This window comes from Drosophila serrata, unplaced genomic scaffold (genome assembly GCF_035046125.1).
Source record: "Drosophila serrata isolate PLE 108 unplaced genomic scaffold, ASM3504612v1 contig_240, whole genome shotgun sequence".
NCBI lineage: Eukaryota > Metazoa > Arthropoda > Insecta > Diptera > Drosophilidae > Drosophila > Drosophila serrata.
The window spans coordinates 4,059,096-4,084,692 of NW_028257138.1; the positions used below are offsets into that span (position 1 = coordinate 4,059,096).

General features: G+C 37.6%; 3 protein-coding genes across 3 annotated transcripts; 2 read left to right on the forward strand and 1 right to left on the reverse strand.

The window, feature by feature from the left end:
• Window positions 1-7,200: 7,200 nt before the first annotated feature.
• Window positions 7,201-8,375, reverse strand: LOC110176976 (adult cuticle protein 1). The gene is made up of 2 exons (XM_020943483.2): window positions 8,327-8,375; window positions 7,201-7,876 (listed from the first exon to the last, which is right to left on the reverse strand). Exons 1-2 carry the CDS (start codon window positions 8,330-8,332, stop codon window positions 7,490-7,492), a joined length of 393 nt encoding a protein of 130 aa, XP_020799142.2. The 5' UTR covers window positions 8,333-8,375; the 3' UTR covers window positions 7,201-7,489.
• A 1,213-nt stretch (window positions 8,376-9,588) lies between these two features.
• LOC110176905 (uncharacterized) lies at window positions 9,589-24,531 on the forward strand. Its single transcript, XM_020943393.2, has 8 exons — window positions 9,589-9,813; window positions 9,877-9,965; window positions 19,692-19,842; window positions 21,444-21,578; window positions 21,643-21,833; window positions 22,995-23,141; window positions 23,206-23,599; window positions 23,673-24,531. Exons 1-8 carry the CDS (start codon window positions 9,754-9,756, stop codon window positions 23,823-23,825), a joined length of 1,320 nt encoding a protein of 439 aa, XP_020799052.1. The 5' UTR covers window positions 9,589-9,753; the 3' UTR covers window positions 23,826-24,531.
• Window positions 11,678-12,735, forward strand: LOC147643987 (uncharacterized). Its single transcript, XM_086830643.1, has one exon. It carries the CDS (start codon window positions 11,848-11,850, stop codon window positions 12,733-12,735), a length of 888 nt encoding a protein of 295 aa, XP_086686769.1. The 5' UTR covers window positions 11,678-11,847.
• Window positions 24,532-25,597: the final 1,066 nt, after the last annotated feature.

Below are 25,597 nucleotides of genomic sequence, written 5' to 3' on the forward strand. Positions count from 1 at the left end.
AGGAAAAATTGGCGTAAAAATTGATAAAATATGGTATTGCACCTTCAGTCGGAAGCTTAAAAGATAGCGAAGGAGTCATTTCCGACCCTATAAATCATATATATTCTTGATCAGCATCAACAGCTAAGTCGATCTAGGCATGTCTTGAAGAAATCGAAATTTTTAAAAATATTTCCATTTTTGCGAAGAAATTATAAGGGGTTACAGTCATTAAAATTCCAAAAATTAGCCAAAAATTCAATTTTCTAAAATTTTAAATTGAGTATGCAGATTTATTAATCGGACTAAAAACTAGCTGGGAAAGGTTTCCGAATTTAAAATTAATGCATTTTTGGCTTAGTTATGAGTTTTTTTCAATTTGGTTTTTAGGAAAAATTGGCATAAAAATATAATAAATACCTACTCAAAGAATGGGATTATAATTTCAGTCGTTTCCATTTACAAACATTTTTCTTTGAGTATGCAGATTTGTTAACGGGATAAAAACTAGCTCGGGACAGCTTTCCCATTTAAAATTAACGCATTTTTGGCTTTGTTATGAATTTTTTAAAATTTGATTTTTAGGAAAAATTGGCGTAAAAATTGATAAAATATGGTATTGCACCTTCAGTCGGAAGCTTAAAAGATAGCGAAGGAGTCATTTCCGACCCTATAAATCATATATATTCTTGATCAGCATCAACAGATGAGTCGATCTAGGCATGTCTTGAAGAAATCAAAATTTTTAAAAATAATTCCATTTTTGCAAAAAATGATAAGGGGTTACATCATTAAAATTGCCAAAAATTGGCCAAAAATTCAATTTTCTAAAATTTTAAATTGAGTATGCAGATTTATTAATCTACTAAAAACTAGCATAGGAAAGGTTTCCGAATTTAAATTAATGCATTTTTGGCTTAGTTATGAGTTTTTTTCAGTTTGGTTTTTAGGAAAAATTGGCATAAAAATATAATAAATACCTACTCAAAGAATGGGATTATAATTTCAGTCGTTTCCATTTACAAACATTTTTCTTTGAGTATGCAGATTTGTTAACGGGATAAAAACTAGCTCGGGACAGCTTTCCGATTTAAAATTAACGCATTTTTGGCTTAGTTATGAGTTTTTTTCAATTTGGTTTTTAGGAAAAATTCGCATAAAAATATAATTAATACCTACTCAAAGAATGGGATTATAATTTCAGTCATTTCCATTTACAAACATTTTTCTTTGAGTATGCAGATTTGTTAACGGGATAAAAACTAGCTCGGGACAGCTTTCCGATTTAAAATTAACGCATTTTTGGATTAGTTATGAGTTTTTTTCAATTTGGTTTTTAGGAAAAATTGGCATAAAAATATAATAAATACCTACTCAAAGAATGGGATTATAATTTCAGTCGTTTCCATTTACAAACATTTTTCTTTGAGTATGCAGATTTGTTAACGGGATAAAAACTAGCTCGGGACAGCTTTCCGATTTAAAATTAACGCATTTTTGGCTTAGTTATGAGTTTTTTTCAGTTTGGTTTTTAGGAAAAATTGGCATAAAAATATAATAAATACCTACTCAAAGAATGGGATTATAATTTCAGTCGTTTCCATTTACAAACATTTTTCTTTGAGTATGCAGATTTGTTAACGGGATAAAAACTAGCTCGGGACAGCTTTCCGATTTAAAATTAACGCATTTTTGGCTTAGTTATGAGTTTTTTTCAATTTGGTTTTTAGGAAAAATTCGCATAAAAATATAATTAATACCTACTCAAAGAATGGGATTATAATTTCAGTCGTTTCCATTTACAAACATTTTTCTTTGAGTATGCAGATTTGTTAACGGGATAAAAACTAGCTCGGGACAGCTTTCCGATTTAAAATTAACGCATTTTTGGCTTTGTTTTGAGTTTTTTTCAATTTGGTTTTTAGGAAAAATTGGCATAAAAATATAATAAATACCTACTCAAAGAATGGGATTATAATTTCAGTCATTTCGATTTACAAACATTTTTCTTTGAGTATGCAGATTTGTTAACGGGATAAAAACTAGCTCGGGACAGCTTTCCGATTTAAAATTAACGCATTTTTGGCTTTGTTATGAATTTTTTAAAATTTGATTTTTAGGAAAAATTGGCGTAAAAATTGATAAAATATGGTATTGCACCTTCAGTCGGAAGCTTAAAAGATATCGAAGGAGTCATTTCCGACCCTATAAATCATATATATTCTTGATCAGCATCAACAGATGAGTCGATCTAGGCATGTCTTGAAGAAATCGAAATTTTTAAAAATATTTCCATTTCTGCAAAAAATGATAAGGGGTTACATCATTAAAATTGCCAAAAATTGGCCAAAAATTCAATTTTCTAAAATTTTAAATTGAGTATGCAGATTTATTAATCTACTAAAAACTAGCATAGGAAAGGTTTCCGAATTTAAATTAATGCATTTTTGGCTTAGTTATGAGTTTTTTTCAATTTGGTTTTTAGGAAAAATTGGCATAAAAATATAATAAATACCTACTCAAAGAATGGGATTATAATTTCAGTCGTTTCCATTTACAAACATTTTTCTTTGAGTATGCAGATTTGTTAACGGGATAAAAACTAGCTCGGGACAGCTTTCCGATTTAAAATTAACGCATTTTTAGGCTTAGTTATGAGTTTTTTTCAATTTGGTTTTTAGGAAAAATTCGCATAAAAATATAATTAATACCTACTCAAAGAATGGGATTATAATTTCAGTCATTTCCATTTACAAACATTTTTCTTTGAGTATGCAGATTTGTTAACGGGATAAAAACTAGCTAGGGACATCTTTCCGATTTAAAATTAACGCATTTTTGGATTAGTTATGAGTTTTTTTCAATTTGGTTTTTAGGAAAAATTGGCATAAAAATATAATAAATACCTACTCAAAGAATGGGATTATAATTTCAGTCGTTTCCATTTACAAACATTTTTTTTGAGTATGCAGATTTGTTAACGGGATAAAAACTAGCTCGGGACAGCTTTCCGATTTAAAATTAACGCATTTTTGGCTTAGTTATGAGTTTTTTTCAACTTGGTTTTTAGGAAAAATTGTCATAAAAATATAATAAATACCTACTCAAAGAATGGGATTATAATTTCAGTCGTTTCCATTTAAAAACATTTTTCTTTGAATATGCAGATTTGTTAACGGGATAAAAACTAGCTCGGGACAGCTTTCCGATTTAAAATTAACGAATTTTTGGCATTGTTATGAATTTTTTAAAATTTGATTTTTTTTTTTTTAGGAAAAATTGGCGTAAAAATTGATAAAATATGGTATTGCACCTTCAGTCGGAAGCTTAAAAGATAGCGAAGGAGTCATTTCCGACCCTATAAATCATATATATTCTTGATCAGCATCAACAGATGAGTCGATCTAGGCATGTCTTGAAGAAATCGAAATTTTTAAAAATAATTCCATTTTTGCAAAAAATGATAAGGGGTTACATCATTAAAATTGCCAAAAATTGGCAAAAAATTCAATTTTCTAAAATTTTAAATTGAGTATGCAGATTTATTAATCTACTAAAAACTAGCATAGGAAAGGTTTCCGAATTTAAATTAATGCATTTTTGGCTTAGTTATGAGTTTTTTTCAGTTTGGTTTTTAGGAAAAATTGGCATAAAAATATAATAAATACCTACTCAAAGAATGGGATTATAATTTCAGTCGTTTCCATTTACAAACATTTTTCTTTGAGTATGCAGATTTGTTAACGGGATAAAAACTAGCTCGGGACAGCTTTCCGATTTAAAATTAACGCATTTTTGGCTTAGTTATGAGTTTTTTTCAATTTGGTTTTTAGGAAAAATTCGCATAAAAATATAATTAATACCTACTCAAAGAATGGGATTATAATTTCAGTCATTTCCATTTACAAACATTTTTCTTTGAGTATGCAGATTTGTTAACGGGATAAAAACTAGCTCGGGACAGCTTTCCGATTTAAAATTAACGCATTTTTGGCTTAGTTATGAGTTTTTTTCAATTTGGTTTTTAGGAAAAATTCGCATAAAAATATAATTAATACCTACTCAAAGAATGGGATTATAATTTCAGTCATTTCCATTTACAAACATTTTTCTTTGAGTATGCAGATTTGTTAACGGGATAAAAACTAGCTCGGGACAGCTTTCCGATTTAAAATTAACGCATTTTTGGCTTAGTTATGAGTTTTTTTCAACTTGGTTTTTAGGAAAAATTGTCATAAAAATATAATAAATACCTACTCAAAGAATGGGATTATAATTTCAGTCGTTTCCATTTAAAAACATTTTTCTTTGAATATGCAGATTTGTTAACGGGATAAAAACTAGCTCGGGACAGCTTTCCGATTTAAAATTAACGAATTTTTGGCATTGTTATGAATTTTTTAAAATTTGTTTTTTTTTTTTTAGGAAAAATTGGCGTAAAAATTGATAAAATATGGTATTGCACCTTCAGTCGGAAGCTTAAAAGATAGCGAAGGAGTCATTTCCGACCCTATAAATCATATATATTCTTGATCAGCATCAACAGATGAGTCGATCTAGGCATGTCTTGAAGAAATCAAAATTTTTAAAAATAATTCCATTTTTGCAAAAAATGATAAGGGGTTACATCATTAAAATTGCCAAAAATTGGCAAAAAATTCAATTTTCTAAAATTTTAAATTGAGTATGCAGATTTATTAATCTACTAAAAACTAGCATAGGAAAGGTTTCCGAATTTAAATTAATGCATTTTTGGCTTAGTTATGAGTTTTTTTCAGTTTGGTTTTTAGGAAAAATTGGCATAAAAATATAATAAATACCTACTCAAAGAAATGGATTATAATTTCAGTCATTTCCATTTACAAACATTTTTCTTTGAGTATGCAGATTTGTTAACGGGATAAAAACTAGCTCGGGACAGCTTTCCGATTTAAAATTAACGCATTTTTGGCTTAGTTATGAGTTTTTTTCAATTTGGTTTTTAGGAAAAATTGGCATAAAAATATAATAAATACCTACTCAAAGAATGGGATTATAATTTCAGTCGTTTCCATTTACAAACATTTTTCTTTGAGTATGCAGATTTGTTAACGGGATAAAAACTAGCTCGGGACAGCTTTCCGATTTAAAATTAACGCATTTTTGGCATTGTTATGAATTTTTTAAAATTTGATTTTTAGGAAAAATTTGCGTTAAAATTGATAAAATATGGTATTGCACCTTCAGTCGGAAGCTTAAAAGATAGCGAAGGAGTCATTTCCGACCCTATAAATCATATATATTCTTGATCAGCATCAACAGATGAGTCGATCTAGGCATGTCTTGAAGAAATCGAAATTTTTAAAAATATTTCCATTTTTGCAAAAAATGATAAGGGGTTACATCATTAAAATTGCCAAAAATTGGCAAAAAATTCAATATTCTAAAATTTTAAATTGAGTATGCAGATTTATTAATCTACTAAAAACTAGCATAGGAAAGGTTTCCGAATTTAAATTAATGCATTTTTGGCTTAGTTATGAGTTTTTTTCAGTTTGGTTTTTAGGAAAAATTGGCATAAAAATATAATAAATACCTACTCAAAGAATGGGATTATAATTTCAGTCGTTTCCATTTACAAACATTTTTCTTTGAGTATGCAGATTTGTTAACGGGAAAAAAACTAGCTCGGGACAGCTTTCCGATTTAAAATTAATGCATTTTTGGCATTGTTATGAATTTTTTAAAAATTGATTTTTAGAAAAAATTGGCGTAAAAATTGATAAAATATGGTATTATAAAATATAGTTACATCATTAAGCTTTGCAAAAATTGGCCAAAAATTCACAGTTTGAATTGAGTATGCACTTTTATGAACCTGCTAAAAATGAACATACGAGCGCTTTCCGAATTGAAATTAAGGGGTTTTTGGCTTAGTTATGAGTTAGTTACTTTTCGCTTTGTCGTAAAATGTTCATATAAAAATATAGTTGAAATCGATTATAAAATTGTATTTTACCTCCAGTCGGAAGCTTAAAGGAAAGTGATGGAGTCATTTCCGACCCTAGAAGCTTTGATCGGTTTCCTATTCGATCTATAACTAATAACAATATACAAGGTATTTAAACTTAAATTTGTTCTTTATAACAATGTACATGTAGCATTAAAGAAATAGAATATATAATTGACAGCTTCTCTGTGTCTTTGCTTAAGAAATTGAACTCAGTTATATATCAATCGTTTTTTAGGTACATTTTATTATGTTTACTCACCGTGCTCCCCTATACTTACCTTATTTTTAGTAATATTTATAAATTCTCTGGAGAGGAGAGAAGAGAGGAGAGGAGACGGGATCCAGCTGCGTCTAACGGCAGTCAAAGGCGTCCAGTGGGCGTTAAGGCGGATCTGAGCTGCAATTCTTTGCTTGGGGGACGAGGGCGGGGGGAGGGGCTCATTACTTAACTTCATAGCGGCCTTACCTGCATAGAGATCTAGTTTTTCGCCACACACACATCTTTTTCTATATTTATAGCACTTGCAAGTGCGAGTGTGCGGCGATCAAGGCGAACCGCCCCTGCTCCAGATAGCGGCATTCGAGGCACTCTCGATTTCAGATTTCTGCGACCTGGGACCAGTTTCCGAGCTGGCAACAAAGTTGTCCAGCTGCCGCAAGAGATCTCTCGGTTTCTGGAAAGGCTTTGTCAACGCCCCTGCCTGGGCCCCAGCCCCGGAATTGATTAATTACTTTGGCATCGCTTAATCGGCCATCGATCGAGATTGTTTGCCAGGCTCTCTCTCTTTTCTAACCAGATCTCGATGAGGAGGGAGTGCTGGGCTTCTCCTCTACCAAGGGGTTAAAAGGGTATTTACAAACCTTTAATTACCAATACCTAATACCTACCTTTAATTACCAATACCTAATACCTATATTTGGAATCAAAGGGTGTGCCGATCTGTTGTGGTTTTATATGTATTTTAATTGCTAGAGAATTAGCCAACTTACGAGAAAACGAAACAGGTTTCTGGTGCATTGGTAGAACATGCTTTTAATTGTTCAAATTATTGGTTATTATTAGATTCCATTAGGTATTTATTGAAGTAAAGATTCTACGGAAAAACATTTAATAAAATTATTGTTTTATATTTAACTGCTATGTACCCTTATTTAAGAAACACAAAGAGCTTAAATATATTTAATTTAACTTCCCTTTCCCTAAAATAAATATCGACAACTTTTTCATATTTTGTTTTAATAACATTTTTGTTTTTATTCAAAAAGAAACAAATTTCCAGATGACAACAGAGGGGGGTGGCGGATAAATATAAAGACCAGAGAGTATACAGCGGAAATATATAGACTGGATAGGATTGACTTAGATTGCTGAACAATGGAGATCCCTAGATCAGGATCTCACCAACTCAGGAGGGAAAAATCCAAAGAATATGGTGGCCATGACTTGACTTCTTAACGAGTCGTGCTTGCGAGTGGTGTGGCGGTCAAGATCGGTATTCCATTGGTGCTTCCAGGTCTTTACCAGGTGCCTGGTGCTGGCTCCAGGTTGACAGAGGCGGCGGACTGAACGTGTCCGGGCAGAGGAGCCACGTGGACGGCACCGCGGGTCTTGGCCACATAGCTAGCCTCGGGAGCAGCCACAGCGACCACGGCAGGAGCATGTGCAGCCACCACAGCGGGAGCTGGAGCAGCAATCACCGCAGGAGCAGACTGGATGAGGACGGGACCGGCAGGGGACAGGGCCACGGGCACAGCAGCGGGCACGGCGGAGGCCTGGATGGCCACCGAACCGGCGACGGCGGGTGCTCCAACCACCACAGCTCCGCCATGGACGGAGGTGAGCAGGGGAACCACCGAACTGTTGACGCCCCAGGCGAAAGCGAACAGGACTACGACGACGGCGAACTGTGAATGAAATAGAATGATAAATATAATAATTTATTTTTTTTAATATATATAATAACATTGGTTTTATGTGTCTTTTTAATTAAAGATATTTCCACTTTTTTAGAGCTTTAGGCTGTTTCACGTGTCGTATACTTGACTCCACCATGACTTGGTAAGTAGGGGCGTATACGTAATTTTATTAAATTTTGATATTTCAGGAATTTTAATTTTTTATAAGGGGTTACATCGTTAAAATTGTCAAACATTGATAATTGATGAAGTTTGCAGAAATATTAGCCTAATACATGGGACAGCTTTGACAGCCAAATGAAAATTCATGTATTTTTGGCTAAGTTATAACGACTTCAAAGGGCTTCTGTTTTCCTTCTTCTTCAGTATATTTTCCTTATATTTTCTGGCTGTTCCGATGAAGCTATTTATGGGTCCAATGTCCCTTTGGTAACTCACCTTCATGTTGGCTTCTGTGATCTCAGCGACGCTTGAAACGTAACTAACTGACATCTGCCCATGGAAGCTGGGTTTTTATAGCTCCGATCCGATTCGATCCAGGTCGGCTTCCGAGATCCATAATTCCATTTAGCATATAAGGCCAGTTGCCGGTGATCAGCCATGTGTGTGGCTCGTATGTTTGCTGCACAAATGCGGAAACTGGCCCACAGAACAGAGGCTACGTAATAGCCATGTCCCCAGCCCCTTGACCTTCCCCGCACCACCGATATCTATCTATATCTGTAGACTATAGACCATTGACAACTATTCAAGTGCGCGACAATTAGCCACGCCGGTTGACAAGGCGAGAAACAAGACAGACAGGGTCGGCATTTGATTCGGCCAAACCATTCAGTTGGCCAACAATCGTAGCCATGACTTCTATAATTCATATACAATAGTATAGAATATAACGTAATAATCGATAGGCAAATTACAAGCCACCAGAGAGCCAAAGATCTAGAGAACATATCCAGCACCACGGGCTGTCCATTAAAATTTCATCAGCTGAGAAAACGTAATTAAATTCACTTCGGTGAGTCTTTGCCCTGAAATTAATGCGAGTGCCGCCACTTCTTGGCAAGATTGATCCATTTAAGGTCGCCAATCGACCATGGCTTGGTTATCGATGGCATTTTTTGATTTGCATATCGCAATATTGCAACCAACGGCCAACGTTTGTGTGCAGAAATATGGTCCAGATCAGAATCGTATTATTATAAAAAATAAATTGACATAAAATAGCAAAATCATTATTAGGGAAATGCATGTTTTGATATTCAATATATTATGTCTTTAATTTACTTTTATTGATTGATACTATACTTGTGATTCTTCTCAACAATGAATAATAATATTAATGGTTGCTCGATTTTAAATTAAAAAGTATTTACTAAGAATCAGTTGCTTCACAAATTTTAAGTAATAAATACCCTAAGCAAGTACTCATAACTAACTGGCTTTAAGATAAGCTTTGTTTTAATTACAATTATCTAGACTTATTCCATTTAAATAAAGCCACTTTCGCTTTCTAGCCAAGAGGCATTAAAATTATTTATGATACCACTTATCCCACAAATTAAATAGAGCCACAACCTAACATGAGCGATGCTTAAAAGTTACATAATAAAATATAATATGATTTAATACACTTTTGATTAAATAACCAAATAAAAACAAATCAAAATTGAAATTTACAAACATGATACATTTTTTTCAACAGTCATCTCTGTGAGAATTGTCAAAGCAAAATCTTCAGTCAGTCTACACAACAAAGATCTCCCATCATCTGACTAAGCCCTCAGCTAACTATATTTTATACGGAATACCCTTATGGTGGTGAGATTGGGTTTTGGACAACATTGAGTCCCGATTTTGCCAGTATTATGGCCCGTCTGATATTTTCGGAAAAGGATCAAAATGCCTATGATCCCAAGAAATACAAGGTAAGTGCAGGCATCCCCCTTTTGATAATAAACAAAATAAAAACAAATATATTATAAATATAGGTGGTGCACAAGAACCATTGGCGCCAGGTGAGCCTCCTACTGCAGCCATCCAACAAGAAGTGGTGGGAGGATCCCGATGTTGTCGTTGCGTGAGTAGATACCATTGAATGGATTCCAAAGCCACCTTTATAGTGGATGGTGGATGGGGACTCGCACACGTGTGCCAGCTCCCATTGCCATCAAGTGTTTTTCGTGCGGTTTATGGGTACACAGGGAGAAACCAACCAGATTTATTACAATGTTCAAGTATAAATTACTACCTCAACTTTCGCATCAGATATCGATACAGTATCCATGTAGAGAATATGTTACCTTCCCTACTCGAAGTCCTATTTATTTGTGGCATATTTTCTAACCAATATTGGTTCTTTCTGTGCAATCTGGTGGCTCTCCGACACTGTTGCTGCCTGTCTCTGCCGATTCAATTAAGATTCTTTGGCACAGTCGCGGTCGCAGCCATAATATTTTATTGCATCCATCAAATTGTCAAGTCAACTCATAACGTATTGCCCTGTAGCCGCACCCACAAATATTTCCAAGGTAATTAAATTCGCGCAAGGGAAATAATCCCCTTTAATTGCATCACACATCTTCGTTTAAGAAAATATACAGAAAATGCATATATTATATATGCAGAGACCCCCAAATCCTGTCCAGATATCCGCGATGGTTTCAGAGTTCGGTGCTAATTTCCGGGCCACGTTCAGTCACGCGATGCTAACGAAGCCTTTGATAGATGGCTCAACTTCTCGAATGCAAATGAACACCCGCGAAAATGGAGGGGAATCCCCCGCCAGTGCAGCCAGTCAGCTGTCTGCGAAACTTTCCCAAGTAATTGGGGAACAGGAGTGATGGAGACGGGAAATTGGTTTGGGTTTTCTCACTGGGTCGCACGTCTGACTGAAGTCAAGTTCTTTTTTCAGTCTTCGTCAAGGTTAAGATCCTTAAGAGACTTGAGAGGAATGGGAAAACCAAGGAAATGAACGTTTTCACCTAATTTCGGACTAGTTTTGTAGTGATTTCTGAAGTAGTTAGAAAACTTGGATATAGAGATGTACTTCTGGTAGCTGATTCTTTACCTTAATTTGAATTATTTTTTATTTATTTACTTCTAATTTTTGGTGCAGGGAGCATTTATCATTCATTAGGTAAATTTTTATAAAGATCCATAAGGTACATCGATACCAATATAATATGAAAACTAATATACATATGTATTGATGTATAATTTATAGTTGCGATAAGTCTATGTATATTCTGATTGATATATCGGAATAATATTAGTCGGAAAAAGTCAAGGAAATTTTATTTATCGGAAATATTTCTAAATATTTCTAATTTTAATGCCAATTTTTTCGATAAATCAATCAAAACAAGCAATATCAAATCAATACTTTATAAACACCAATAAGAATTATAGTATTTTCCAATAATGCTTCCTCTCCTATCATGTTTACTATAATCTTCCTCTCATTTTGAATTAATTAAGCCCACCTCCCTCTAAGTGAAATGCAATATTTTTCGATGTTCAAATCAAAATGCTTTAATACTTTTTAAACACCAAAATAAAACCCTCTCCTATCATATTTACTATGATATTCTCCCATTTTAAATTAATTAAACCAACCTCTCGCTACCCCTAGAAGGGAACCCTATAAGCAACCCCATAAACCATTTTCTCATCCCCAAAACCCTTCCTTTGTCGAAAGGCCTGCGTATCCACACAATGATGCGAGGTGCCAGGCAAATGAACCGAAAACAAAACCAAGCGAGCGGGTAATGAAAGGGCGATACTATAAAATATATAGTATATGGTACACACTACCCAATGCAATGCCGACACTTTGCGTGTTCAATAAAAAAAAAAGTGAATGAAAAGGGAAATCGCGGAAAAGCGGGTAAGCGGAAAACGGTGTCAGTGCGAGGACAACGAAGAAGGAAAGTACTTAAGCGGCGCGTCACTCAATCAGAATGATATTATTTTTAATGGCGCAAAATGGATACAATAAACAGCGAGTACGAGCGCGTGGCTGCCACGCAACGGACACGGACACGGACACGGACAGGCCTCCGAGATCCCACCCAGAATTCAGACACATGCTATCCGTTCGTCCCAGGATGAGGACGAAGTTTCTTCACAACGGAATCCAAGTCGGAAACTTAATTACATTTCAATTTTTGGCCCTAAACAAACGGCTCGCGCGCGCTCCGCATATGTCACTCACAGCCGTGAAGTCTGATGCCTCCGCGGGCATCGGCGTGGTGGCGGGCGTGGGACGAGCTGTTGCTCTCTCCGATTCCCGGGAATGGGCCCCACCGCCGCCGGGCAAGCGGTGCGCCACGGTGACGATGCTCCTGGCCCAGCGGATAGCACGCAACGCCGGTTGCTGGGCAGTCGACGAGGAGCCCTCGTACAGTTCGAACAAGATGAACGTCTGGCAGACGCTGGAGTACCTCTCCGGGCTGAGTCTTCGCAAGAAGTACAACTACGAGGGATATGCCGATACGCACAATGTGATCAGGACCTTGACTCCATCCTGGCGAAGGGATAGTTTCGCAGAGAAGGCCAAGGCCGAGGAGCTGACGGGCGGCGCCGTGGCCGGAGCAGGAGGAGGAGCATCTGTCACAGGAGTCACCAAGTATACCGAGGAGCGTTCATCGACGGCTCCATTAATTGCCCAGGATGCTGCCATTAGGAGTAGTTTTCAGAGCAGCGATAATGTGGCCCTGGGCAGGAGTGGTTCCTCCGGACTTCGCAGGAGGCATCGCAGCAGAACCAGAAAGCGAACTGGTCCCCAGTTGGATCCCGAGTACGCCCTGTCGCCGGAGGATCTGCAGGATTTGGTCAAGTGCAAGTAAGATTATATCAAATGTTCATAACAGTTGGAATAATTAAATTAATTATTGAATTAGGGGACAAATAGAAAATTTACACCTAGTATAATTGCTAATATCTATATTTTAAGGTTAAAATTACAATAGAAAAGTCAACAAAATATATTACAACATTTTTCTAAAATGTTCTATAATTTTTAAAATTATTACAAACCTTTTTAAACAGTTTTTTTTTTAAGTGTAGCCTCGCAAAAAAGTTTTCCAACAAGCTTAGCGGGTACAGAAACCTGTGTGAAAATGTTAGCAAAGACTAAACCCCCTCAGCAAATATTATTTTAATTATTTTTTGTTCGCTCAACTCTTAGGATTTTTTCATTTCCGGATTTTGTTCTTGGCTTCCAACATTTAATTTAAAACGTTAAATATTTTTTATGTTTAATATATATTTTCTTGAATTTATATATTACGATTTATATCTGTGGCTTTACCCTCTAAGCCAACGCTGCATAATCCCACCCAAGGAAATGTTAAACACCCACAAATTGCAAGCGACAAGACAATGCAATGAAAAGTGGGAGGAAGTACGGTTGAAATAAGAGTGGGAGCTGCAAATCTAGGGCGTTGTGACACTCTATCCGGAGGTGGAAGCAGCCACCCAGGAGACTGTCTAAGATGACGCACAAAACTACTAAAACAAACCAAAGATGACGCGGAAATGCTTTCGTTTTGTGTAAAATGGAATCGAAGAACTCAAAACTCAACTCCGATTGCTCGAGTTTTCTGTCGATGAAGTTGGCAAAGCTTTCGCGGTGCCGGAAGTCATGGCAATTAAAGTTGGCGGCTCAGGTCGTCGTGGAGCGTGGAGGCGGAAACGGAAATGAAGTCGTTGCATGACAGAATGTCGATGACGAGTTTGCATTTCGCCTCCACAGTGTGTTGGCTTTTTCAACCAAAATTTTTGTAGTAGAAATTCCAAGAGAAATTGATTCAAATACTCTAGGGAAAAATCACGTATACGCCATGTCGCCCAGGGTTAAAATTAATTCATGGAAAAATTAGATATATTTAACTAGCTTTAGTAAGTAAGAATTATTATTACAATCTCAAACAAAGAAATGTTTTGAAAAGAGAAATTTTTTTAAATACTTTAGGAAGAAATCACATATACGCCATGTTGACCAGGTTAAAACAAATTCATAGAAAGAACAAATATTTTCAAACCAATAAGATATATTGTATAAATTTATATACTTTTTCGTACGAAATCCATGGAATAATTGAAATACAAGACTAGAATTGACCTACAAATAATGGCATCTCCCATAGCAAATACATAGTGAAAGTGCCAATATTTGTGGAATGTCAAAGTCAAAATTTGGCCACCAAGGAATCGAAGCACGAAGCTATCGAAGCCTCAAAGCCATAGAGCCCCCTAAGCCCCCAAGACTAAGCCAACTCCGACAGCCGATACAAAGTGTTTGCTCAATTTCCGCGCTTCGAGTCGATTATGGGAAATTATTGTATGTCTCGTTGGCATGAAAGGCGGCCATAAAGCAGAATTGTTATCTGGTTTCACGGTAATGTGAGACTACGCTCCCGCAACTCCATTTTCATTCTCCCCCGCCAGGACCCTTCTCTAGCCGAATAGTTCGCCCTTTCCTCGGTCTCCTCGCGGGGAAAACTTTCAGTCAGTTCGTGGGTTTCGTGCTCAAGCAGAGACCTCTAGCAGAGACAGAGGAAAAACGAGATCTAACGATGAAATAAACACCGACAGTTGTTGGCCATAAACAAGGGCCAAAAAGGAAAAAGCCAGTAAGTGAAATGGTTAAACGGAAACGGGCATCTGGACTCCATTTGTCACCTTTTCCAAGAGCACAACTACTTAAAAGGGCGCCTTTGTTTGATTTCGCATACGAATTAATTATTCCCTAAGAGAAATTTTAAATAAATCTGTTCGCATTCTTTAAAACGAATTTTCTGTATACTTTTATAGAAAAAATTTTCGTCACATCAAAGATTAAGAAACTCATATCTTAGTCAAAAATGCAATAATTTCAATTCGGAAAGCGTTCGTATGTTCATTTTTAGCAGGTTAATAAAACTTCATACTCCATTTAAAATGTGAGTTTTCGGCAGATTTTTTTAAATTTTAACCCCTTTCCTTTTTTTCAAAAAATGGGAAATTATTGAAAAACAATTTTTTTCGGCCGGATATAGCTGGAAAGATATGCATTTTGATGCTAAACAAGAATATATATGATTTATAAGGTCGGAAACGACTCCTTCACTGCGTTGCATACTGAAATTAAAATACCCTGAAAGTGTTTAAAATGTATATTTATTCTTGAGAATCATAAGCATCCGAGACTTATGTAAATCAGGGGGATCTGTTGCAAATAACTAGTAATGAGCTAAAAGGGTCTCAACTCTTCCAAAGTTGGCTTTTCTGAATGCAGTAATTTTTTGTAAAGACCTTTTACGTTTGTATTGTACGCTATCAAATCTTAAGGGTTTTCTCTTTTACCAGGATATCTTTACAAAATACTGAATTGAACCGCATTCCTTCAGACTATGTAGGAAGCCACCACGAATCCCTGTGGCAGGACTCGCATTGCCTGTGTTGGGAACTTGTTGACACACTACACGCCGTGCACTTTGTCACAATATTGACATTGGTGTCGTGTCATTACGCCCAGCATTAAACGCTTTAACATGCGAGCCGAGCCCCGGCTCCGAGAGGGGGAACTGGGGATCGGACTCGTCCTCGTACTCGGAATCCGATTCGGAATAGGAACACGATATACTCGTGCATTAGGGAGCGAGGGTGAAAGTTTTCGGGGCTGGGCTTGGGCGTGCCACTCCTCCCACGTGCCACTCGACGCCGCACACACATGTGTGTAAGTCAACAACAAAACAACAGAAGGCGGAGGGGGAAGGGGCCCCAAGAAAAACCCAAGGAAAACCCTGGGAATCACATTGAATCCCGTGAAAAGGGCGCCACATTCGCCGGTCGCCTTTGTCGAGTTCGGGTGAAAGTTCCGCGGAATACTTCCATCGTTCCCGGTGCGAAAATGAGGAACTAAGGCCAACACCTGTCCTAACACCTGCCACTGTCGCTGTCCCTGGCCAGTTGACATGGCCGGCAAGTTGAAGAGGCGACGCTCCAAGAAGCCATTGCCCTTGATGGAGCTCTCCGTTGAGGAGGACTTTCTCATTGATTTTGTCCAGTGCAATCTGGAGCCGGAGGAAAGGTATGGACAATTGGGGGGAACAAAACAAATAAGTGCCAAAAAGGGTGATAAAAGGGTTTGGCATATCGTAAAATGTTTATCTTATATCTTAAGAAATTGTTTGTCTTAATTTTCATCATAAAATCATTATACAAAGCTTTTATATTTCAAAATATTATATATTTGATTGGTAATATAAATATTGCTATACAAAACCTTAATGTACATGAATAATATTAGTCTTCCTCTTGTTTTTTGCATAAAAATAATCATCCAGAGATGCGAATCACATTTCTATATAGCTTTTCCTTTATTGCACTCTCATTCCCTTACAAAATTGATGACTCTATCGTGCTACGTGTTGCAATTATCAATTTTAATGGCCGGAATGGCGAAAGCAAAGGGCATAAATGTCAACTCTTCGGGAAATTTATGCACGTCCCAGGCATTAATTAGCGATGCACACTTGCAGGAGCCCCATGTCCCCTTGTCGTCCTCGAATCCTGCTTCATAGTTCGCCTTCAATTAGCGATGACAAGGCAAAGCAGGCAAGGCTGTAAGCTAATATGGTTCATGCTCCAGAGCCGCTAATTAAGTCATAAATGTAATCAATGGGACTCTTACTTTCTGACACATTATACGGCAGAGAAAGAAAAATCAGAATTCAAAAAGGGAGGAGAGTTTTCTCTCAGTAAAATATAATCTATATCTATTAGAAAACTTTGTGATTCACCTAAAAGAAATACTCTTGAAACCACTTAAAAGAAAAAACCATAGATATACCAAATGATTCCATAAAATATATAACATATATAACTCCATTTTCATAGACCTATGAAAGTAAGCAAAGAACTCACAAATAAAACCATTTGTAATGGCTTATTGAGCTGGCTAAATGGCAATCGGATGTGGGTTAAGCCCACGCACTACCCGGCAAATGGGTTAATGTCGAGCGGAGGCAAAAAGAGAAATACCACAGGTGGGAGAGCCGTAAATCAAGGGCCCACCTGATGTACCCTACGCTACGCAACGCAACGGATGCGATTTCCAGGGAGTTGCAAGTTTCGCGGAAGTTGCAGTAAAACCGAGATGTTGAACCATAGCAGGAACTGCCATATAAATTTCCCCTCTTTCCCTTCGATTGAGAGGCACATAAATCGGGGGACTTTCTAGGCCAACAACGACATGACAGATTGCTTACCCCCCTTCCCTCTTTGGGCCATAATTTATGCATGCGACCCCCGCGTGTGTGTGCGAGTTCGAGGTTATTGATACGACGACAACACCCATTGATGTCCTGAAAATTTCATTATCAATGTCAATGCTATGTATCTCTGCTTGCCTCTCACCTCGACGGGGATTGGAAATTGATTGAATTGAACTTTGACGACTTTGAACTATTGCGAGTTGCACTCGGAAATAATTCGAATGGGAATCTATACAGCAATTGTTGAAGTTTTTGGGATACAATCTTGCTATTTACAGCTGTTGATTTACAAACAATATAATAATATTAGACTATAACAAAATACAACATTTAATATCACTATATTTCATTTTTAAAGTCACAAAACACCCTTATCTTCGAGCTTTATTCCTTCTAAATGCCATAATATTAAAGTCACCATCCCTTAGAGCACTTTTTTACCAAGTAGTTCCCAAAATCCTTTACTTTTCTCTGTGTGTACGATCGTCCTCGTCGTTGTAGCCGTCGAGACATCAAAGCCACACAACAAAGTATCCGTAACAACTCGTATATCTCTGTTAAAAATATATATATATACTCATAAACCGAGTTACGTGAGATGGTAATGGATTTTTGATTGAGTGTTCTTGGCTCTGACCCAAAAAATAAAAATGTACCCTGACTTAGGCAAACAATCCGGATCACAAACTATAAACTATAAGCTATCCCTCTAATTGTCAACTAAACGACAATCATTAACTAGGACTAGTCCTAATCCCCGAGCACACACCACCGAGCCCTGAGGCAGCAGCACAGAGCTCGGGGCTCTCATGACCTGACTGCATTAAGTTGCTTTATGGCATGTAGAAATAAAATACCTATTTACCATATAAGAACCGCAAAAAGTAAGAGAGATGGCCGGAATGAAGGTTCGGGCCATGTGAGTCGCTGTTGCTGCTAAAAAGCCTAGCGAAAGTCGGCAAGTCTACAGACAGGCAGCCAGGCAGGCAGTCTTCCCTCGCTAAGACCACCACCCTTTCACTCTGCATGTCTAAAATTACGCTAAATTTTCTAGGGGAATGGGGTAAAGAAAGGTGAGGGGTAAAATATGTGTGTGATTTCTTGCTGTATGTGCATATCACGAGAAATATATACACATATTTGCAAAGTTTAAGGAGACAGTGGATGGGCTTTAGAGAAACTTTTATATTAATAAAACAAAATATATTAGACTGTTTGAATGATAATTAAAATTAAATAGTAAAGAGAAAAAATTAGCTGAAGAGGTATTTACACAATTCTTTCAGAAAATTAATGTTTTAGTGGGGCAAAATCTATTAAAGTTAAAAACATCAACAGAAACATATAAAATAAAACTTTTAAGGCAACTATAGAGTAATTTCTTGACTTTGAACTTATGTATCTTACATCCTAAAATTTTCATACTAGCGTAAATAATTTATTTAAATATTTGAATACCCTTCTGCAATGTATTATCATTTCAGTCAGAAGCTTGAAACGAAGAGAAAGAGTCATTTCCGACCCTTCAAATTATATATATTCTTGATCAGCATCAATAGGCGAATCTTTCTAGCTATATTCGGCCAAAATAAAATTTTTTCAGAAATTTCACATTTTCTGAAAAAAATGACATCATGAAAATTTGCGAAAATTCACATTTTAAATGGAGTATGCAGTTTAATTATCCTGCTAAAACTGAATATACGACCGCTTTCCGAATTGAAATTAATGCATTTTTGGCTTAATTATGAAATATTTAAATTTTGATTTGTCGTAAAATTTGCATATAAAAATATATATTTAATATCGATTAAAAAATGGTATTTCACCTTCAGTCAGAATCTTAAAAGAAAGTGAAGAAATCATTTGCGACTCTATAAATCAAATATAATTAATAATATAATTATAAGTTTTATAATTTTTATTTTTTAAACTCGATAAATAACTCAATAATATTTATTGAAAACCAAGTCTTAATTCTTTCCCATTGTGCCGAAGGTGGTATGTGTGTGGCGTATTCAAAGCCAAAAACGACTCCTTCTTGTCCTTGTGTTGTCGGTTTCGGGTGTTTTTTTTTTTTGGGCAACTTTGGCAACCAACGGGGAGAAAAAAATACGAAAACGTTGTGGCAGCGACGGCGGCAAAACGCAGCGACGGAAAAGCGAAGGAAAAGCGCTATAGTAACCGGCCAGAATGCGGCCCGACCTCATTCGTTGCCCGCAGTTACAAGCGCTAAAACGCCTTCAGCGGATTGGATTGGACGCCGATGTGGGATTAGCCCCACCACCTGGCAGGTGGTGTACCCCGCACCTGTGGGTGAGTGTGTGGAGCCAGTGGAGTGGGTTGTCCCGTGGCCTGTCCGTAATTAAGCGTGAAAATTATTGACTCACATTTTCGGGGTCATTAACATGGTCTTGTCTCCCATTTGTTATTGTTTCTCCTGGCTATCAATTTTCTCTCCCCTCTTGAAATTTCTTTGAATTTTCTTTGAGTTTTCTCTGAATTTTCCCTAATTCTCTCCTCTTTTTTTCTCCCTCCAACAGTTTCAATTTGCCGCGCATTAGCGCCCGCTTGGAGCGCCTGATGGGCACCAATGTGGTCAAGCTGACGGACCGCGCCTACATGAAGGAGCTCCGCGAAAGGATCGACGAGGATTACCGCAAGCAGCTGCTGTCCCGCATCCGGGCCAGGGAGGTAAGTTATCTACCAATCTCGACGGCGGATGGACAACCAAATTAGGCACCCAGAAAGCCACAAATGCGACCAATTTGTCCCTTTGCCTGGTAATTCAATTTTCATAAAGTTAAGCGGGGGAAAAATATGAGAAGCCAGTCGCCGGAGTCCTAAACAAATTTTGTCGCCAGGGTGAGAGTCACGTAGAATAACAATGAGAGAGTAGGAGGAAACTCTTGAAAGGGTTGTATATTTGGTTTCTGGGGGAAAAAACCTTAAGGTGTTGTTTTTATAGAGGATTCTAGACTTGAATAAAGTTACAGAATTTATTATTATGCCAATTTCAATAGAGGATTTTTTCAAAACCTTGATTTTTCTAAGACTATTAAATATTCAACGTTTTCAGGAGATAGATATAAAATTCCTAAAAATAAATACCCAGGGTATTGATAATTAAAAAGAGATATTGTAGATTTATAACATTAACATGTTTTGTGTAGTATTCCAGATTCAGAGGAAAATTAGAGAAATTCGCATCTTAATTTCCCACTATTGTATTCATATTTAGAATCCAAGTCCCTCTTAAATAATTTAACAAATTAATTAGAAAATAATTCTGCTAGTCCATAATCCCCAATATTACTTACACTTTTCCATTGTTTATTTAGTGTCTTTTGGCCATATACCCTTTTCAAGATTTCCCTTTTTCCTCATGGCAGCGAAAGTGTCTCAAAGTTTTTCAATGACACCGACACCGCCTACTTATTCTTTTGCCTATCTCCCTGCTGCCTCGTGGCACAAACAATTGAATTCAATGAGGCCCCGACATGAAAATGGCAAATCCAAGCCGTCAAAGTAATAAAAATTAGACCAGAAACAGAGGGAGAACAGGGCGCAGGTTGCCCTTTATGTTTGCGAGACATGCGAGACATGAACTCCGAACTCCGAACTGTGAAGTACAAAGTGCTTCACTGCGGATACGGATACTTAGAGATCTGTCTGTCCGATATGTCCCTAGCTGCAATTGCAGTTGCCTCAACTTTTCGTATGAAAATAATAGTAAATAATGGAAAATAAGGAGGCGCTTCCGTTTATTGCATTTCCATCGTCGTCGAGGTCTGCGCAATGCGGCGCCCGAAACAGATGAAAGGTGTCAAAAGCGCTGATGGGCTTGGAAAATTGGCAACTGGAAACTCAAACGCCCACTCACAGATACACTCTTCAAATTTCTAAGAACTTATTTAAGCCACAAAGGTGCCACCACAATCCGCAGCATTTCTGCTTTTATATTTAACCGCAGGACTCTTCCTAAAGCCTCATTATTATTTCAAGAAGCAACAGCTTGTCATGTCGTAAAATATATTAATAGATGGAAAAACCAATAGTGAGAAAGTTAATTTGCTTAACTTACTTTTAGTGTGTTTGGGAAAATCATCATTGGGAAAATACACATGCTTTTGGAAAATAAAAAGAACTCTGAGGGGTATGAGAAGCCTCAGGGTTTAATAAGCTGCATTATTTTCAGTGAATTTTCCTTATTTTATGCAATTATTTTGTTTGATTTCTTATATATATAATTCTTTAAAAAAATATATGTACACTTCCCCTTAAAATTTAAATAGCTTAAAGAAGTTGAACGCGAGCGTATGCTTATTATCGAAGGCAAGTCAGATGTAATACCCGACGAACTGGCCGACGATCCCATATTTATGGTCAACAAAGATGCCAACATGGAGATCCAAAAGGAGCGCGCCAAAGTAAGTAAGCTAGAGGAGGAGGAGTTACCCACTCTGGATGACTTACACCTCCTGTGTTCCACAGTTAAAAACCGCTCGCGAAAAGAATGCGGAACGTTTGAAGCTGCAGGGAGTCAAATGGGAACGGGAGCGTCTTCAGCATGCCGCCAAAGAGGCGGAGCTTCTGGCCCAGAAAAAGGAACGCCAACGACAGCAGAAACTACTCGTGGAGCAGTACAGGACCGAGGATGCGGAACGAGGCATGGATCTATTGCGGTGAGTCTCGAACTTTAAAGGCCATTATATTGGTCTTATCCATCCAAATGTAGAAGGTAGAAATTTATGTTTTTATATAACATATATTATAACTTTAAATACCGATACAGAAATGTTATATAGATATTCTGTACTACCCTTTAAAACTCTGTTTAACCTCCTCCTCCGATTAATATCTGCAAAATTAAAAATGAACAGAGCCCGCGAAACAGCAAAAATAACAATACATTATATTTTGCGTTGACGCTCGGCGCCAGATTCTTGGAAGCTCTTTATCCCCAAGTGAGTTGGGGGCCAGGAAGAAAAAAGCCTGGCTAAGTTGCATGCATTGTAAAAAGATGAACCCACTGGCTTAAACGACCTTCAGAGGGGGGAAAAAATGTGGAGGTTTTGGCCGGGAAGCTCCAACAAGTTTGAATGCTCTATGAATTCTTGGAAAAAGATTAGCTTCTGAATTGTAAGGATATGTATGAGGTTTCTAACCTTGTGACTGCTTTTTCAGGGTTAAATCGCATAGAAAATAGATTGTTCACGGAATTTTTATTTAGAGTTTTATATAAAGACTTATATATATTTATATTTATATTTATTAATCTAGATATTTATATTTATTACTATTAACATTACAAATCAAGTTTTTCTGTGAATGACTTGACTGATTAAACACCATTTATAGAGTTAATATAAAATGCCAGGTTTTGTATCTAAATAACTATGGCAGTCTAAAAATAAATACATTGGATATATTATGGAACCCCATATATGTAGATAATATTTATGCTACACTATAAAGTCTGCCAAAAATAACCTGGGTAATAGGCCTTTGATAAAGCAATCAAAAAATATTGTAGATTCATTTAGGTACTTTTGGTGCATTGTAACAAAATTTCTAGTTAAGATAATGGTGTCTCTCGTTTAAGGAATTTCTGGTAAATAATATTTACCCCTCACCTAAAAAGAGTATCGGAAAAAGATTATAGAAACTGGGAAAACCCTGTGCCTTCCCAAGGCGCATTATTAAACGTAGCTTTTTTTTATCCAACGGGGGACGGGCCCATTAATATGCATGAGTTGAATGTTTAGCGAGTTTGCTTCGCAACATGGAAGCTAATGAAACGAATACTCCTTTAACCGCCCTTTTCCCCCGATTTCCTTTTCCAGCATCGAAAACGAAGAGTGGCGCGAGTGCGAAAAGAGCCTGAAGGAGTTCCTCGAGCAGGAACGGGCCAAGATGAAGGAGCGTTCGATGCGAGTCTCCCAGCCTTTCTCCTCGGATCCGCTGGACATACAGAATATAGTGAGGGCCAGGTGAGATGGAGTAATCAATTAATAACCTAAGCATAGGCTAATATTTATGATACATTGTTTTCAGACAAAAATTCCGCGAAACGGAGCTACGTATACGCAACCAGCTGGAGGACAAGCTGAAGGATGTGAAGACGGCGGTCACCACACAGCAACTTACCGAAATAATCGAGGATGCCCACCGTGCCAGCCAGGAGGTATTCCGGGAGCCATCGCTGGAGGACGATGAGTGCCAGGACGATGCCATGCATCCCAAGTACCTGGACGATGTGACCGATGTCTCCGAGGAGACGGTCATCAGCGAGGATGCCATTAGTTTGACCCTGGCCAAGCAGCAGTATGCCGAGGAGCTGGAGGCCGAGATGGAGGATGAGTTCAACAGGGGACTCCTCATTTCCAAGCAGCAGTACGATCAACTTCGCTTTGAGGACGAAAAGATTGTGGCGCTCAGAAATGCCAAGGTAACTGGGGATCACTTCATTCATTTGCTTTTAATATTTAGGATTTAAATAAAACAAAAATCTACTGTTTCAGGACATTCGCGAGCTGTACCAGCTGGCCGAGGAGATCATCACCGGTGAAATCTTTGAGGAGGCGCCGGAGGAGGGCGAGGAGGAGTATTTCCCCGAGGAGGAGGTAGAGGTCAGCGACGAAGCCGAGCCACCACCGCCGCCACCCCCAGCTTAGCTTATAGGAGGAGCATCGGATACCATCGGAGGTCAGCAGCAGGAGGAACTGTGTGGTTCGACCTTTCCACCCGTTTTTCGCTTTTTCGAATTTTACAAAGTTTGGCCAAATATTTTACGTTTCCCCCAACGGAAACCGAAATATTTCACCAAATTGTGCAAAAAACCATTCGGGACTAGCCAGTTTTGTTGTTTGCTGTTGCCTGGCGTCATCTGAATCGCAAGAAATTGAAACCTGTCAATCAATCACAACAATTCCGGTTGATATCTGTCCAGTGGGGTTTAATTAAGGCTGGCCAAGTGCCGATAGTGCCCGCATTGCAAAGCAGCAATAATTATAATAAAGCTACAGAAAAAGCAATAAAAACAAACGCGTGACTCAATTGCACATTTCAATGCCTTGTCAGTCGCCGACAAGTATGCTACAAATATTTGCTTACTGATACGAATGCCGGAACCGATATGTAGTATACATATGCGGGCGGACGGGTGAAATTGGGTCGTTCCAGAAATTAAGCTGGAAATTACTATTTATATAGTTCATAAATTATGTTCTTGAAATTTAAATCAAAAATATGAATTTTAAATAGATTTTATTATTAGAAAGAAACTTGTTAATGAATTGATAGCATCTTGCATAATTTCTTTATCAAAAAAGGATACATAAAGATAAATACAAAAGCGAATTGTAATATTCATTATCCGCACATTTTGCACATTTAATAAATTTTTCCAGCGAAATCGATTTCCCGGAACGCCCCCAACAAAATCTCAGCGTAATTAGTCGCGCTAATTTGTTTATCAATTTGTATTTGGCTTTGAGCGACGCGCCAGGCCACGCCATGGCACTCATGTGAGGAGATTGCACAAACGTGGCCAGAAGGGCGTGACGCACTTGGTCGGATAAACGGATAGATGGATGGACTGGATGGATTCGATGACATGGCCTGGTGGAGGCACACACCCACACCGCATGGACTTTGGTCTGCTGATGCAACTTAAGTCGAAAACCGCTTACCCAGAGTACAGAGAAAGAGAGAGAGAGCGGAGAACGAAGGATGGGCCAAAAATAGCCTTGGTCTTGGCCAAAAATATCAACTACTGAGGGGCTTCCTCCCCACAAACTCCTCCTTCCTTCCCTTTCCCTTTGCCCGTCCCTTATCCTTGGCCTGTTTGAGCACTTAAACTTTTCAGAACGGCTATTATTGTTTTTTTTTTGCTTGGGGTAAGTGTCATCTTCTGCGGTTGCCACCGGCAATTTGACAGGAAAACCCTATATATGCTTATTTTTTCTGTGCCGCCTTTTAGGCCAAAACAACACACACATACGCACACCCTCAAAACAATAACGAAAACATCGAGGGAGGGGAAAGAAGGGGAATCGATGCGAATGCAAATCGTATGGATTGTACTCCATTACTCACAGTTATTTCACAGCAAAGTGTCTTCATTTTTTGCGAAGGCCTCGGGGCACGGCTGGCACGGCTGTTGACATCCTTCAACTTGGGTGACCCCTGAACCCGCGGATCTATAGTGGAACTGGATGAAGAAGCCAGTCAGACGATTGAGCAAGGACATGGTTCTGGTTCAGGTTCAAGTAGGGAAAATTCTATTTAAAAATTGTCCAAATGTAATCAACTTGAACTTGAAAATGAGTAGTTACCAGAGTGATTGATCTTATTATTTATACATCGTATATGATTTCACTTTCATAATAGATTTAAAAACAACAAATTAATTGAAAACTTTATAACTTTAAATAGGGAATTTATT

Excerpts from the sequence above, each read along its gene's own strand:
- LOC147643987 (XM_086830643.1), top strand. The coding sequence starts at position 11,848 with ATGATATTATTTTTAATGGCGCAAAATGGATACAATAAACAGCGAGTA.
- LOC110176905 (XM_020943393.2), top strand. The coding sequence starts at position 9,754 with ATGGCCCGTCTGATATTTTCGGAAAAGGATCAAAATGCCTATGATCCC. Across the intron at positions 21,834-22,994 it reads CGAGGCATGGATCTATTGCG|CATCGAAAACGAAGAGTGGC; the intron begins GTGAGTCTCGAA and ends TTCCTTTTCCAG. Across the intron at positions 23,142-23,205 it reads CAGAATATAGTGAGGGCCAG|ACAAAAATTCCGCGAAACGG; the intron begins GTGAGATGGAGT and ends CATTGTTTTCAG.